General features: G+C 41.4%; 1 protein-coding gene across 1 annotated transcript in view; it reads right to left on the bottom strand.

Annotated features, from left to right (window-relative positions):
* Nucleotides 1–17,375, bottom strand: part of SLAIN1 (SLAIN motif family member 1) — a 58,953-nt gene extending 41,578 nt beyond the window's left edge. The window contains 3 exon segments of the mRNA XM_055703069.1: nucleotides 13,263–13,402; nucleotides 16,517–16,597; nucleotides 16,599–17,375. Coding sequence (XP_055559044.1) covers nucleotides 13,263–13,402; nucleotides 16,517–16,597; nucleotides 16,599–17,002 — 625 coding nt within the window. The 5' untranslated portion in view covers nucleotides 17,003–17,375.

Here is a 17,375-nt window from a genome sequence, read left to right as displayed (position 1 = left end):
TTTTTAAAATTTCTGATAGCATACATAATTCTTTTTTCTTTTGTACATTATCATCTGCAAGTGAGGTAAGCACAAAGGGTAAGGGATCCATTCTATGAATAACAGACTCATAGAAGGGCGTTTTCCCATCCTTCACCTAGCAGTATAGGATCATGATTACATACCAGGTGGAATTCAAATATATGTGTCTGCCCATATGTTATATCACTTTATATATAAATATATGCATAACTATCATTTATCATCACATAAAAAAGAAAATAATTCAAACTCTAAACTGCATTTTTTCTAACCCTACTCGTTAGTCCTGAATTTCTCCTACATCCAACACCCACAAACACACTACAGCTCCCCCTACAACTATATCCACTTGCCATCTTTATTCACAGGTTAAACCTCTGGCAGGAGGGTTTTGCAAGAGAGCTTCTCTGTCTACAGTTTCTGACTTACACCCTCCTCCAAGATACCACACTCCTTTTTCTTTGCACAAGTATACCTGCTGCCTATATTGAATCAGACTGGAAAAGCTTAAAGTTGGGATCCATTCAAGGTCAAAAGCAGCACTTACCCTCCAGGACCCCTGTGGCTTTTGGATAAATATAGCAGGTGTCACAGTTACGCACTTACTATGAGAAAGTGTTAACACTATTACCCAAAGCAGAGAAAAGATACAAATCCCTTCAAAAATCAAAGATACTGTAAAATTGACCGACAAATACAATAAAAGTTTTCAGAATGCATATCCTCATGTACAATTAAAGTTCAACACCAACCTAGAGTCAAATTAAGAAGTGCTAACCAAACAGTTACTTTAGGAAAATAGGTAAAATGACTGATATAGGTAATACTATCATTACCATTACTGTCATGGGGGCCAGTGCTTCTGCAATGACTTCTTTTTAGTCTAAGCAGACTAGTCTCTTCAGACTCTCTAGAGAAAGATTGATTTCTCCTGGCACTAACTCAGAGCACGTTCCTAAATTTAAGCTCCCCTGGCGTGATTTCAGACATCTCAAGAGAGATTCCGTAAGTAAACTTCACCTTGCGAGTACCTCCCAGAGCTACCTACAATGCAGCAAGAACTGTACAAGCATTTAACAAAGAGGCAATCCTTGCTCCTCGCAAACAATTAACATAGGTATAAGCTACAGAAGGAGTATAACATTATCAACCACGAGAATATTACAACAGGGGAAGTATGAGAAAAGCACAAGAGACAAGAGTCAAAGCACACAAGTTCCAGAAGCACCATCAATACAGTTACTACATTGCTGCAACATCCTTCTGCCCAGGTCTTCCTTTTCAGGATAAAAAGCACTGTACTGTAACTTTTAAGCGTTTCTACCACCAGAAGCAGTCATGTCCACAGTAAGCAGAAATGGGCTTGGACAACAAAGTCTGAGATGCTTCTTCAAGGTTCTCCATAAAAAGAAAATTGTTTTTTCCAAGTAAGTATCTCAGATTTATCAGCATCCACATAAGCCAAAAATATCAAAATCTTTTTGGACTAAGTCAAACACAACAAGAACATACGTGCCTACTTAAAAGTGAAATTTATTTTATTTATAAACAAAGATCCACTTGTGATTACAGTTAGTTTTTTCACACTCCATGTTTCAGAAGATGTTAAAAAACCATGAGGCGGTATAATTGCAACATATGAAACAGAAATGACAAAAAAGAAAATTGGTGACCCTGTGGAGGAACAGGCTGAAGCAGTGATTCCCTCCATCATTCCATCCTGCCCTATTTTATGCTGGCCTACAAACTGCTCTCTCCCCTGCCTTCCCTATGGGTTGGGAATGAGGAACAAAGAACATTGAGAAGGTTTGCTAGTGTTTTACAGAGCTACTTGAGGGACATGGTGGACTTCCAGGAAGAAAGGACCTTAAGGTGTTCAGATGCTGATCCCAGTCCTCTGTATTTGCAGGCAACACCACAACAAATGACAAAGTTACTAACACCTACACACTATGGGCCACAAAATCTTTCCATGCACCTATAACAGACTTAAGACATGTTATGAAGAAAAAATGGCCTAAAGCCAAAAATCACAAACAGATTATGTGCCAAATTAAAATTAAAAAAAAAAAAGAAAAAAATGCTACCAGTCAGATGCAAATTTTTAAGCCTTAACACCCAATCCTACTCTTTTACTAAGGCTATACTGTGGTAGTACCTTGAGCCCAATGAAATTGGAATTATATGATCCACGCCTGAAGAATAAAACAAATGACAGGCCCTAACAGCTTACTTTCATTTCTGACACAAATCTTTACATGGCTTTCAAATGACTTTAAAGGAAGCCGCTAGCAGTTAATGCCACTTAAAAGTCCATTCACGTGCTACAAATATACAAATGCAAGTTACCTTGCACTATTCATTTTCTTGTGTGCTAGTAACTTTTCAATGACATGACTGAAAAGTTACCAGCACACAAGTGCATACTGAATTTCTTCACATGTAAAAAGCAATTCTAAACTGAAAAGACAACAAAATAATAAATACTTACAGCCACACCATGCACGAAAAACCTTGGGAACCACATGCCAATATGTTAGTATTTTAAAATCTACAGCCTGAAGCTACACCCAGAATTAATTAGAAAATAATTACAAGTTTTCCTTCCAAAACTCTTAAAGTAATTCCTTCAAATTAACAGTTACATATGCAAGTCACCTGCATAAAAATACCTGTATCATTGAAGAGATCAATGCGATTTCATTACCAACAAAAACAGTATTTACTTAAAAATGTAGGACACAAACATATATATCCCTGAGAAGAAAAAGAAATCTACTTTCTCTCATAGGATTGTTTCAGGCATTCATTGCTATCCTGCAGACATTTCCTCTGCACACTGACAGTGTCCACAATTAAGTTTTGCAACCTAAGCTCTGAAAACAGTCAATGGAGGTCTACAGTTCAATTCAGCTACCTACATGTAGGCATCTCATGGTATTTAGACATCTGCTCAGGGCATTTCAAAGGCATTAGTAGTGCCATACACATGGACAACCAAACCCAGTCCTGTCTTTCTGTTGGCTATAATGGGAATTTTAAAGACCGTTTGCATGAAGATATGCCAGGAGATTGCTTGTCCTCCTTGGCCAGCAGTAAAGGTAACTGGATGCAACATGAGGAACTACAGATCACACAGGAGATGTTACTCAACAAAACAAGGAACAGTAAAGCTGCCAGAAGTGACTAACAGCGAGTGAGGGATGGCCAGGTCTTACAGGGGGTGAGGGCTGTTAACATGAGAAACAGCTGAATCTCACAGGCAGCTGAAAAGGGAGCACCAGGGACCTTTTGCGGAGCAGCACCCTGCTCAGCAGTGTCTTGGTAACCCCATCTGTGACACCATGTAACGTAGAGACGACCTAAGTAACAGTAACAGAAATACCAAATCTGGGTACAGGTGTAGCAAAACTGGGACCAGTGCAGAAAAGGAATTAGGGGCAGGTTGCTTAGTCAGGAGGAGACAAGGGCAAAGAAAGTGAGGGATCACAATGAATAGGTAAGGAACATCCATGGGATATAAGACACAGGGGATGAGAGGGGCCAGCCATGTGTAAACATGCTGCTGGTCAGACCACTGACACGAGCTACCCCTGCACCTGATTAGTCTTCAAAGTACTACTACTTCTAACTATTTTTCTGCACAAAGGGCCTTCTCTGCCACATGTGAGTGTGCAAATGTACATGCATGTGTGAGAGCAAACTTCAAACCATGCTAGCCAGTGAACAGGACACAAAGTCTGGAAACCCACTATTAAGCAACTGCAGGGCTACAGGCTTGATGCTGGAGGGACTTTGGGTCTCGGCCAGCTAACAGAGGTCCATATGAATATGCATGTGAGATGCCAACAAACATCAAGTCAGATTAGCCAGTGAATAGGACCAGAAGTTTGGGGGCTGGATGCTGTGGGGACAATGGATCTAGGGGTCAGCTACCAGAAAGCTGGGGCCTGGTGCCCAACACTGGAGGTCCGGGCAGGTACCAGGGACCCACATGGCTATGCAAGTACAAGTGTGGGTGTGAGATCTGCTAGCAAGACTCCAGTTTTAGAGCTGGCTGGACATGGGAACAGGGAATTGCAGCAGTCTCACATTTAGTAGCCTGGAGAGGAGGAATCTCCTGGTTCTGAGACTCCAACAGCTTTAGCTCTGGAGAAACAGATGAGTGTGCTCTCTTGTGTCTTATCTCATATGCTTACACAGCTTCACTTTGAAACACCTACAGCCTGGAGCACAGCCCACCCTTCAGTACAAAACAGCCAGGGCATGATTCAGTTGTCTAAAACCTGACTGTAATGACATTTCAGGTGCTCCAGCTGGTCCAGTTAAGTGAGGCTTTTATGTATCATGCCCATCTGCCCCCTCTATGTACCTCAAGGATCCAACAGCACATCAAACTACACTTAGCACCCTCGTTAAGACAAATGAATCATGGCCAAAGCGATTGTTCTGTTAAATTAGGTGTATCTGGCACATGCCTACAACTAGGTGGAATAAATCTGGGCCATATATGTTCCATGAATTCATGTAAATGCCTGAGACCCAAGGACAAGGTACCTACATCAGACAACAGAAACAGCTGCATCCACATCTGGTCCTGGTAACTGAGACACAAAAAATCTTTCCAAGGAAGATTCAATCACACAGATTTTCCTCTGTGATTCAGATGCAACACAAGGCAACATCCCATGTATTTCAGGTTAAGACTAGAGGACACATTTTACAGTATTTATACCATACACTGGTGAAATAGTTGGACTGTGGCACAAAATTTTTGCACCAATTATGGAAAGACTCAGATAAGCTACTAGTATACAAAAACACCAAAAAAAACCCCAAGTGCCCTGTGTGTCCCTATTCTGGAGAATGAACTTAGGCATCTAAACAAATTATTATGAGCAAGGTCTAAAGTGCCATGACTGAAAAGACAGTAAGAAACGATCTCTGAATAAAAGGCATCAGGCTATTCTTCCAAAATGCAGAGGGTATTCAAGACTTGTTAAAAGTATAAGGGAATACTGCCATTTCACTCCTTCAGATGTTAACATCTTTTCTAATTAGCAGAGAGAAACAAGCATCTCCATACTCAGTTCGGACAACTGTTTAAGAATCAAGACAGGCTAGATGAACTGCCCTTTAGCTTCTTCAGAGTCAATGGGTACCCAGTTTTTCCCAGGTATCTAACTTAAATTACTAAGGTTTGTAAAATTATTCATAACCTTTAGCACCAAAAGAAGCTCTTTAGTTACCTGAGATTTGATTTCTTACCATACTTAGAAACAACCTGTCCTCCAGCAGCTGCAGACAAAGCTGAGAAGAGAAATTAACTGATCTTCCCTCCTACGCAGCAGAGGATACAACTCATGAACTCTTACAGTGGAATTTATCTGACTGCGTGAGGATATGTCCAAGGTTAGCCACCTCTACTTCTATGTGTAACCATTCTAGAAATGTACATTTCAAGGTACAAGCCATCTCATCCTGAATTAATACAGCACAGGTAGCAAGATCAACACTGGCACTACATAACGGAGGAAGACAAGTGAATACAAGAGAAGCTGCCTTTCTTTTCAAAAGTGGGAAAACACTTGCTCCAAGTCAGAATGCATTTGCAATGCCCCTCTGCAGTAGCGGGGCACACAGGGTTGGGTATATTCAGCCATCCACATTCAAGAAAAAAGCTCTCTCAAAATGCAGTTATGGTACGGAGTTCTCTCATGTTACAAAGTGGGTTTAATCTCAGGTCTGCTAGCTGTGTAGACTCTATTTACAAGTACTTCACACCACAGAAGTGATAATGGTAGTCCAAATTCACCAGCGGATGTGATCCAATACCTCTTCTGTTTTGGTTTATATGACTTTTATTGTGGTAATAAAATAAAAACATTTTAAAAATAAATAAACCAATGAAAAAAACGCTAAAGGCATTAGCTCGATATCACTTTAAAAATTAATCGTTACCTCATATCAGTTTTCCATAAAATCTCATAACTAAATACTTTAAACTAAAATATTCAAGAACATGAAGTATATTTTGTGACTTTATCTTCTTATTTTGTATTTTTCTTACGATCCTTTTAAATTGGTAAAAATGTAAACTTTAAATTGCTGCAAATGCTTTTCAAAACAAGAATTACCTAGGTTTTCAGCTTTTTTTCTGACAAAAGCAATTTTTTGTCCTGCAGGCATACTTATACTACTTTTCTCCCTCAGACTTCTCAGAAGTGCAAAGCTTTTAATGAAGCATTCCATTACAGTGTTTGATCAAGCCACATTCAAAGACTTTAATGATGGCTTAGTGACCCTACCAAAAGTGATTATTCCACAAGAAAACATTTTCTGTAATAATACATTTTACAAATACAACCCACTCTAGAAGTAGAATTAAGAAAACAGCATTTTAAGGGAGGCTCATGAAAGAAAAATTAATAAAATGCTCAGGAATTTTATTTTTATAAACTCCTATACTTCTGTCATTTGTACTAACATCTTCTGTCTTGCAGCATAAAGATCAAGCAACTCTCAAAATGCCTGTGCCTCAAGTATTCAGGTCAGAGCTTACTGACTACATTTCAGTATCAGGTAGAGTCAAAAAAGTTTTATTTTATTACAGTAACTTTTGTGTGAACTCTTATGTAAAAGAAAATGACTGGTGTAAATATTGTATAAATATTGTATTTCCATAAAATACGAACTGAGAAGTGCTGGATATGGAACACTTGGTTAAGTAAGTGCAGATAATTGACATCTTCCTAATATATTAAAACGTGAGGTCAGCTGCCAAGGAGAAAGACTGTATGGCATATTTACAGGACTGTGGACTATATGCCAGAAGTAACCAACAAAAATATACTTAGGCATCACGGCATAAAACAGTCAGAACAAAAGCATCTCAAAAGATGCAGTGCTGTGAAGACAAGAACTTAAGTGCTCCCTGAAAGCAAAAATACAGAAATAAACATTTTAGTAAAGAAGCAGTGCTACCTCTATATACCACATGGGGGAGGCTCATCTACATTCCAGAACGTTACTCCCCTCCCAGCTCTCTTCAGCATACATCAAAAACAGACAGTGAAAGAAAATCAGCAGAAGCTGTAACAATAATTTGGGGACCAGCAAACAATGAGCAAGACATTATAGACTATCAGGAGCAAAAATGAAACGACAGCTTCCAGAACAGCACCGTTTTGAGAAGAACCTCCTTTCCATAGAAAAAATATCTTCAGGGGTTAAGCTTTCAAGTGCCTCCAGGACCATTAATAAAAACTAGGTTTCTTTTTAATTTCTATCCAGGAAACTAGCTGCATATTTTGGTAACAAAACCAGCAATTAGTACTCTGCTGGATAACACTAATTGTGTCTGTATTTTTAATGTTAACTGTCAGGGTTGATGCTACTACTACTGCTTTTAAACATATGCTGCATTACAGACTGAGACTATTTTGCAAGCCTAAGTTATTCCTATTTTAAATAAGCCTACTGAAATCCTCATGTAAAATTTGACAGTGTTTCTAGCTGTTCAGCCACTCATGATGAGTTGATAATTCCAACTCAGTAGCTACTGTGGATTAACAGAACACTTACACTCTAAAAAGGGATGGGTATCTTCTCAACTGATGTTAAGAAAACCAACACCACCTCTCTACCAACCTTTACAAAGACTTCAGAATTTAGTATCTTTTTATAATGACAACCAGAAATCAATTCTAAGAAAATATTTAATTGTGATGCACAACAATCTCCAAATATGAAATTAAATTCTTAAACAGTACATATATTATAATTCAAAGAAAAGTAGAAAGACTTTCAAAGAAGTCATATCTAAGAGCTATATTAAAAAGGCAAAAGATATCCTTGAAATGGATAAAAAGTGTCTGATCTTCTGTGCATTTGTTGCCATAAGGGTTTTCAACCAAACACTTTATCTTGAAATGTACTTGCCGAGCAGAAATGTTCCAGATAGACAGAAATACTCTGCTTGAAATGCAAGTAGAATATCAAACCCAAGTTTTTCCAAATTGAAACATACCAATCATCTTGCAGCTGTGTTAGAATATCCAGTGATACCAGTATTTGCAAAATCTCTAAGAACTCCTTGGAATTATGCAGCTGTTACAACAGGTTACATCAAATAAACGCATGTATATGTGTACTCTGAGCACTAAGCTCATACTACAGCAGAACACTGCTATGCATCCTGTCCTCTGAGATGTCACATTCCCCGAAAGGTGCTCAGATGCTGATAGGAGTTACAGTTGCACATCACCCTTTATTATCAGAAACACACACAAAACAAAAACCAAATCTGTCATGCCACTTAATTCATTCCTTCTAAAGCTTTAGACATTTTATTATTTATGAGGGAAACAAAAACGCAATCATCTGCAAGCTTCAGGACGTTACCATTTGCGACCCCAAAAGCATTTTACGTAAAACTTTAATCTTCGTTTATATGAAAAATAAGAATGAGAAAGCTGTATTAAATCTTATTAATCCAGTCCTGAGTGCCACAACATACATTGCTGATGCATCAATGGACAGCAAATAAACTTAAACCTATTTGAAAATAATAAAAAAATCCCACCTTGCACTGGGTGCAGCACTGGATCCAGCTCATGCATACAAAATAAAAATTTTTATCCAGTTACAGTATTTTCTGTTTGCTACTGCTGCTAGACTACAGCATAGAAATTCCCCATGATAAATCCTTAGCAGCTGATGAAATGTATTTTGTATCTTAAAGACTCCAAACTAAATGACTTCACTATGAACGCTTGGGAAGTGGAAGAGAATCAGGAAAATGAGACAGAACCTCGCCTCTTTCTGTGTAAGCAGCAAGCTGTATGTCCAGGTAAAACCTGCCGCCTGGGGCCCTACCAGCTGCAAGTTGTTGGGGATTTTTGGTTTGTTTGTTTTGGGTTTGTTTTGTTTTTTTTTTTTGTTACATGTAAAAAGAATACAGTACTGTCAAAATAAATCGTTTGTTTTGGTTTGGATTTTTTCCTTCCCCCCTTGTTTTTCTTGCAGGTATGTTATATGTTTAGATATGAAACTTAACTGACATGTGACAGAGATCCAGCACAATAAAGGCTAAAAGGTCACCGATTAGATTCCTGGTTTTTGTAAAATCATAAGCAATTGGAGAGAAACTACCACAGATCTGTTTCACAGCATACCTTCTCATCCACAGACAACATAACAGCATTCACCCTGAAGCACATTACTCATTTTAAGAAATGAAACAGAGTTTAATCTTAAAGCTCTAAGTTACTGCAGCCAACTGCAAAACCTACAGACTTCTGTTGCTTACTCTTTGTAAAGATCTGAAGGAGTATTTCTGAATAAGAACTTATCTAAAGCCAAACTCTGAATCTAGCCAATATTTCATTCTCCAGGAAAGAGGAGTTTTCTGTCTGGAAGGCTGAATTGGATGAGATATGCTCTGAAGCCCTGCATAAAAGCTGAGCTCCTACAGACTGACTCCTTGCTAAGCTGCTTAACTCCTCAGTTTATCCACCTGCCTGCCCCAGAGCCTTTTACAGGAGTGAAGCCACACAGGGTATCTTCAGCCAGGATGTCAATCAACACCATGCCATCTATTTTAGAGGGGTTATACCCATCTGCATCAGCTAGGAACTTTACACATCACATCTCTCTGCTCACAGGGCTTAATACGGCCATGTCCCAACATCTCCAAGTACTACCAAGAAAATACAGAAGATGATCCACCACACCGTTAAGACTGTTAATGTGGCCCTGATGATTTGAATGCATCAAAAGAAATAAAACAGACAGGAAGATTAAAAAACAAAGGGAGAGGGAAACTGACTCTACTACAGTAGATAAGATAATTGCTGTAAACAAAACAAACCAGAAAGGTTTCAAACAAAAAGATGACTGAAGAAAAGCAAAAAGAAAGTAGTGATCCAGGTCAGGCCACAGAGGAAAAAAAAACCCCAAACCCCATAAACAAGTATTATTACCTCAACAGTATAAATGCTCACGGAAAACAGGAACAATTCCAAGAAAAAATCTTATCATAAGAGGTTACATTTAACTTTCATCCTCCTTAAAGCTAGCACGTTTAATCCACGGAAACAGGGCTTGCAATAAGCCTAGCTCATTATAAACACAATAGAAGTTTTACCTAATTAGTGGTGGACCAGAGGAAGGTTGAGAAGCTTGTCCAGGTTCTCACAGTAGTTCACATAAGAATCACCTGCTAGAGACCACCGCTGTGCTTATACACTTACAGATTTATGACAAGATGAAATCTTACTTCCACCATGACATACTTAAAACAGTAATTTTCACTAGAAAAGAAACAAGCTGCTGAGAACAAGGCAATAAGAAAATAACATCATTTGAGTGTTTCTCCAGCCTGAAAGATGATGTAGTCATTGCAGCGTTTCATCACCTACGGCTGCTTTGGCAGGTCTCTCACAAGACTTTTAGCCTTGTTATGCACTATCCTAACACTGGGATATTTCAGACAACAAATGACTACTTCTATGAAAATCAGGATATAATGTAATAAGGAAAATTTACAAGAGCAGGAATAAATAGGCACAGATTTAAAAATCTTAGGAAGAGAACAGGAATCAATTAAAACTCAGAAAAATAGCCTGGCAAAATTTTATTACATTTGGATCACACTCTCTGCATGCACTTACTCAGATATGCTGACTTTGCAGGCAAAAATGAGTTTCTACTGCTTTTTATTTCTATGTGCACTATAGTACCTAAAACTGGATTAATTATTTGTTTAATGCACCATGGACAAAATTACTAAGCAAATTCTACCTGTAAGCCATTTCAGAAACCACACATTGGTATATTATAAATGTTTTTTGACTACACATTTAGTAATTCTCAAGTACCATCGACTCAGTACCAAACAGAAGAGGCACAACTAGATTTCAAAATCCCTCTAAAACATCCTTGCAAGGCATATGGATAAAAGGGAAAAGCACTGTTCAACTTACAAGCACAAGTTTTAAACTTCAGTACCAGAAAAGAAGAATGCCATTCTTACTGAGACACTTTTAAAATCAGGATAAAATTATGTGAATGTATTTATACACACATAATTACTGCTAAGAGTGCACTGCAAAACAAAACCCAGGAAAAGTCAGATTACAAAAAGTTTGTTGTGCTTTTAAAACAGAATTACTAGATTCTTACAAAAATCTCACACATGGTTTCAAAACTGAGGAAGAAATAAATACTGTGAAAACAACTTCTACAAAATTAGGGTAAGAAATATGACATTTGCTTATTACGTAATTTGTAAAAGCACAGGTAATAAAAATCTTTAGAAATGTGAGAGTTAATCAAGTCTAACTGAATTACTAATTAAAACAATTTTAGGATAGAATTGCTGCAGTAGAAATACGAGTCCATTCCCTCCTTGAACACACTGCTCCCATAATGAGTTTTATATAGTCTCTCAGAAACTTTTTACCAAACCCAAGAAACTCATGAAACAAGCACCAGGAGTAGACCATATGGATCAAAGCAATTCATTGTCAACATAGCTCTGACACATGTCACTCAGTGTGACTTCTGCACAGAGACTGAACTGATAAGCACAGAGTGATTTGAATTTGAAACAATAATTTCACCTTTATTGTCTATTAAATTTAAATAATAACTTGTAAGGGGAAAAACAGGTCACGCGCTCCTCTGGCTTGCTTCTGCATTCACATTATGGGCTTGATTCAGTTGCCCATACCTAGATGCACTTCCTCATCTGAGAGGCCCTTGTGAGTCCATTATGCCATCAAAGGAATGGCAGATAAGCCACAGGACCTATGGAAGATGTGTATCTATCCTGAGTGGGAACCAGGGTAAGCAAGGCCATCTCAAATGGCACTAGATGCCTCTGTGGGGCAACCTAAACTGAGCTTCTAAACCAGACTGGGGTGCCCTACACCAGAGACACTTTCAGGTGAGCAGATGGGAGTACCAAGCACCCACGGCTGTCCGTGGGCTCAAGCGAGCAATTGACTTCATTTTAAGGCCAACACCTACACCTTGTCACCCAAGCAGCTCCCCCAATTCCTCTGACCCTACGGCCAAAACTCCCACTGACTGCCACACACAGACACCCAGCTCACACCACAGATGCCTGAATCAAGTGTCCAAATCATGAGCCAAGTTCCACCCTAAAGCTAGATGGGACGATTACCAACATAGGACCTGTAGTCTGGCCCACCTAACTTTAGGCAACTGAGCTCAACTAAATATGGCTAGGAAAACAATCATCATAGAATCTTTTACAGTCAATATAAAGAGACAGATGCCTTCAGAGACCGACTCAGTTAAACGCCGGATTTTGGATAAGACTAATCCACAGCTACCCATATCCTCCACAGCATACAGGAACATGCTCAATCTCTCTTAATGGCGGCTGTAGCTAACTGATACGCCCATATGCTCGTATTGTCATTAGCTTTATTTCCTTCTCCTGCCATCTTCCTATATTGTTCATTTGCTGCTCCTTGCCTAGTGAGTTATAACCCTTAAGATAATATCCTGCCTTGATCGCTTTCTTCAACAACACTTACTACAATCCTAATGGGACCCTAGATGGTAAAAAAGTAAAAATAATGCTGGCTGATATTTATTTAGATCAGAATTCAGCATGCCCAGATGCAACTACAAGTTCACTGGCACCAAACAGCCATCAGATTGATCCCAGTACCTGAGACTAATGAGAGCCCAACAAAGCGGTGCCAGCAGTCAAGTTACAGCCCTTCTTGGTCTGTCCTACACTTAGCAACGTCCTGATACTACATTAGATGTGGACAAATACGTTTTTAAAAACATACATAAAAAGCACTGTGATAATTTTTGACTTTACAAAAACCCGAAAGCACTGTTTCTCGAATCTCAATAGAGGTATCAATATTAAAGTTAGCATCCAAGTTTTCCTGGCAAGAGGTCTGGTATTTTAAGCAATGGATGAAAACTGTCAAGTTTAGAAGACAAGAGTTATGCAGGAGAAAAAAAAAGGATTAATGAAGAAGAACATTGTAAAAAAATGCATGTTCACAAAAAAAAATATTTCAAACAATTGTTGGCATTTATGTAGTGGAGGAAGACTTGAATACATAGGAAAAAACCTGCATGTTTGCCATTCGTAAAGCTTGCTAAACTGTGGAAAAAAGCAAACACAAGTGAAAAGCCAGACCAAAAATGCCAACTTACTAGTAAAGAAACTCAAAGAATAAGATTACCTTGTTCCAATCTAAAGCATAGGGAACGTTTTGCAGCCTCTATCTCAGGACTTGGATGATCCAGAACACGTCTGCACCACTGCAGAGGACTCAGTGATTTCTCTTGAGGAGTGAGAGTCTTGGTAGGCAAGACGTACAACCTTAACCAAAATACACACACAAGTATCAGCAAGATGTGCAATACTTAAAACTTTTGTGTTCTTTCCTGCCCACTAATCATTTATAACAATGCAAAGCCCTACAGTATATCTAATAACAAAAGATATTCTGAAGTAGAAGAGTTCACATTACTTTTGTTTTCTCCTTTCCTCCTCAAAGTGGGTGGCAAAATATGAACTTTACAGCCTGGCACATCAAAACAAAGTTCAAGCAGGTTTCTCATAAAAATCTGCCATCTCATTACCACTATCTGAATTTCAGGACTGCCCCAAACTTCAAATGCATTAAGTGCTGTACACACACACACCAGAGATGCTATCAATCTTTCCCTATATATTTATCTTTATTGAAACCATCTAATTTCCAGTATTTGATTTTATATTTAAATCATAATTTCACTGTTATCTATTTCACTCGTTTACCTATAACAATTTAATCAACTTGTCAGAATGCTGATTACATTTAATTTTCATACAGAGTACCTCCTCCCAGATGAGCCGAATGTTGTACAAGTCAGATTTTTAAACATTAAACATTTTCTGAGAAACAATGAAAATCCAATTCTGACATTCAATTCCAGCAGAAAAAAAAAGTGCAAGAAAAGCGAGCATATATGCATTATTCTCAGACAAGTGTAGGCAACTAATCAGATGGTCAAGCACACTAGGAAGCCAAGTATCAAAGCAGATTTCATGGGGAAATTCTTGAAGCTGGGATCTGCCTTGCTGCTGTTGCCCTTGCAGATTAGCAGACACAAGCAGACAATGGTTCACCTGGGAAAGTGCAAATCTCCCAGGAAAGGAACTATTCTTGGCTGCACAGCTCCCTGGCCTGACCGCCTCCGATCGATGGGGCTGCGGACAGTCAAAAGGCTGATCCTCACTCACCAGCACATGGGAGGTGCAAAAGGCAAGACCAAAAAAAAAACAAAACAAAAAAGAACAGCTAGCAGTCTTTCACCTCTAGGGTTTTGGCTCAACAGTTACCAAAGTCCCCCAAGAGCAACTGTTCTCCAGTGTCTGCCCCATCTTTGGGTTTTTTTCTCCTTTGAGTCAACCAGCACTCTGTCCAGCTCACAAGGAATAAATACCCTCACTGTGATTGCTCTCTCTTGGCAGTCCCAGCAGAGATCAACTACTGAATTTCTCTGAGGAGAGGACTCATTTCCCCTGACTACACATTTTAAAAAAGTGATACTGAGAAAAACAAAAACAACCCCCCAAAAAAATAAGATGAAAGCTTTCAGCTTTCCTGTTAACCTGCAGAAGTACTTCAAAAGCTAAACATGTGACTGATGTGCAAAAAGCTGAACAGCAGAAAGAGGTCTGACTTGTCTGCAATGATGCCAATTCTACATTTTTTTGGTAACTGCAGTTAAAAAAAAAAAAAAGCAAAGGTATTTAAGGCCTAAAATTACTCATCATCAAGTAGGATATGCATTGGTCTTTGGCTTTCCAGATAGCAGGCTTTAAAGACTGACATTACAAAAAAGCCCCAAGTAGCTGGCATCACACAGCTGACCTCTCACGGACAATGGCAGAGATTTAGCCTTGAACCAAAAACGTTCAACAGCTAAAACAATTAGCTCTTACTGGAATAAATTTGTTAACAAATCCCTGTCATGAAATTCTTTCTGTGGACACATAGATATCTGACATGAAGGTAAGTTCTGCCCCACCCCACCCCCAGCCCCCAAAGCATTCAGGATTGCTTCCAGGGGACAAATCAAACAGGAACACGAAATAACAATGACTGTCCACCACCCATAAACATAAACAGGGAAAACGTTTTGTTTAACAGGATGGGATAAAACAAATTTGAGATTCCTTCATGTGAAGGTAAGTCAGGGGTTAGAAGTGATGTAAAATTTGATTCAAGTCCAGACTGACAAGCCCCAAACGGCCCTGCGCAGGCTAACAGCACATACAATGAAACAACACTGACAAAAATTCCTATGCAATTTATTGATGATTCTTAAAAGCTATTTTCTGAAATAGCAATATGGTATTATTTGTATCATGAAGGACACAGAACCAGCATACAGGAGATATTTCCCATATTTAGACTGATTTTCAAATCCCTTCTCTTCTACCAAAAATAAGGATGTTTAAATGCATCTCGGCTGCATTATACTGTATTTTATTCTTGGCTGGCCTAAACTTCAGCTAGATGTAAAAACCAGCCACATAAACTACACTGAAGCTTTCGCAGATACTGAAAACAGTTATTTAAAGATAAACGATATTTTATTACTGACACTTTAAAACAATTGAGCACGAATTATGTGTAACATGATTACACAGCCGATGTTTCCCATAGTATTCCAGCAGCATCCCTACAACGTTCGTCCACATTACTACGACAAGTTTTGAGACACCAGGATTACTTATTTACTTGTATCTCTAGCCTGTAATCTCCTCTTCTGTTTGTTTTTAAGTGAGTGCCATCATTCCCCTCGGTGATTTTATTTTCTGCTTTATTCATTCACTATTCATTCATGCTTTATTGACTATACTAGCACCCAGCCGTGCCTTTGGGAGCAACGTGGGCGCTGAAGATACGCAACCACCCATTTGGATCAATGTCTAAAAGACAAAAGCCCTCCCAAATCCCTGAAGGTGGGAGGCAATTGGGCAGAGATTTTAGGATGGGGAGGCAGCGCTGCGCAAATAAAGGCTTTCCCGGAACAATTTCGCTATTTTTAATTCCTTATGTAAACAGGAGGCTGAAACTAGGCTGAGACCTGTCATTAGAGAGAGGCGATCTAACTCCGAGTGGGAAACGAGCACAGACCGCCCCCGCCCCGGCCGAGGGCGCCACGGCCGGTGCAGCCCCCACCTGCGCCTGAGCGCGGGCACGGCCCCCCCGCCGCAGGGACCGCACGTTTCGGGGGGGTGGGGTGGGGGAATGAAAACAAAAATAATTAATTTTTTTTTTTTAAAGGGCAGATTTAAGTTTAAGCAGGAGATCAAGTGGATCGGAGTGGGCTGGGGGATGCTAATGGAGGCCTGGCGAGCAGCGGCGGGGCGAGCGCTGCGGGGGCTGGGGGCCACGGCCACCCGCGCCGGGGCGGGGCAGGGCCGCGCCGCACGTACCAGGTATCCTCGTCCTGCCCGCAGCCGCCGTCCTCCAGCTCCAGCACCGCCACCTCGTCCAGCACCGTGGCCGCCGCCCCCCGGACCGCCGCCGCCGGGCTCCTGTCCGCCGCCGCCGGCCGCCGCCAAGCCGGGCGAAGGCTTGAAGTAGGCGAGGGGCTCCGGCGGGCCCAGCGCAGCGGCGCACAGCAGGGTGGGCACCGGGCTGGGCAAGCACGACGCGGCCCCGCCGCCCGCCGCCGAGGGGGGGCTGGCGGGGCGCAGCGCGGCGGCGGCCGGCGGCGGGGCCAGCAGCAGGTGCGGGCTGGGCGGGCCGGCGGCGACCGCGGCGGCGGCAGCGCGGCTGCGGAGCTGCTCGTTTTGCTTCTCCAGCTTCCGCACCAGCTCCTGCAGCTTCTTCACCTCCAGCTCGGCGCTGACGGCGGGGCCGGCGCCGCTCCCTTTCACCTCCGCCATCATCGCCGGCTTCAGCAAGGCAGCCTCCATCCCGCCGCCCCGCCGGCACCGCCGCCGGCACCTGCTCCGCCGCGCCGCCGGAGGGCAGCGCCCGGCCCCGCGGGCGGCGGGCAGACGGGAACGCCGTGGAGCGCCGCTGGCCGCGCTGGGGGCCCGGCCCGGCCCCGCGCTGAGCTGCGCCGCCCGCCCCGCTCGCCGCGCCTCCCGTCAGCGGCGGCGGGGACGCGGGTGGGATCCCCTCCCACTCCGGCAGCCGGAGCGCCGCGCACACGCACACGGCGGGAACAAAGAGCCGCCCGGCCGCCCCGCCATCAGCCCAGGGACGGGCGGCGGGGCCGCCTCCGCGGGGAGCTCCACGGGCAGGCCTGGGGGCGGCGGGGCCGCCTCCGCCCGGGGCTTTAAA

Source organism: Falco cherrug, chromosome 2 (genome assembly GCF_023634085.1).
Source record: "Falco cherrug isolate bFalChe1 chromosome 2, bFalChe1.pri, whole genome shotgun sequence".
Taxonomy (NCBI): Eukaryota; Metazoa; Chordata; class Aves; order Falconiformes; family Falconidae; genus Falco; species Falco cherrug.
This window is presented reverse-complemented; position numbering and strand designations above follow the sequence as displayed.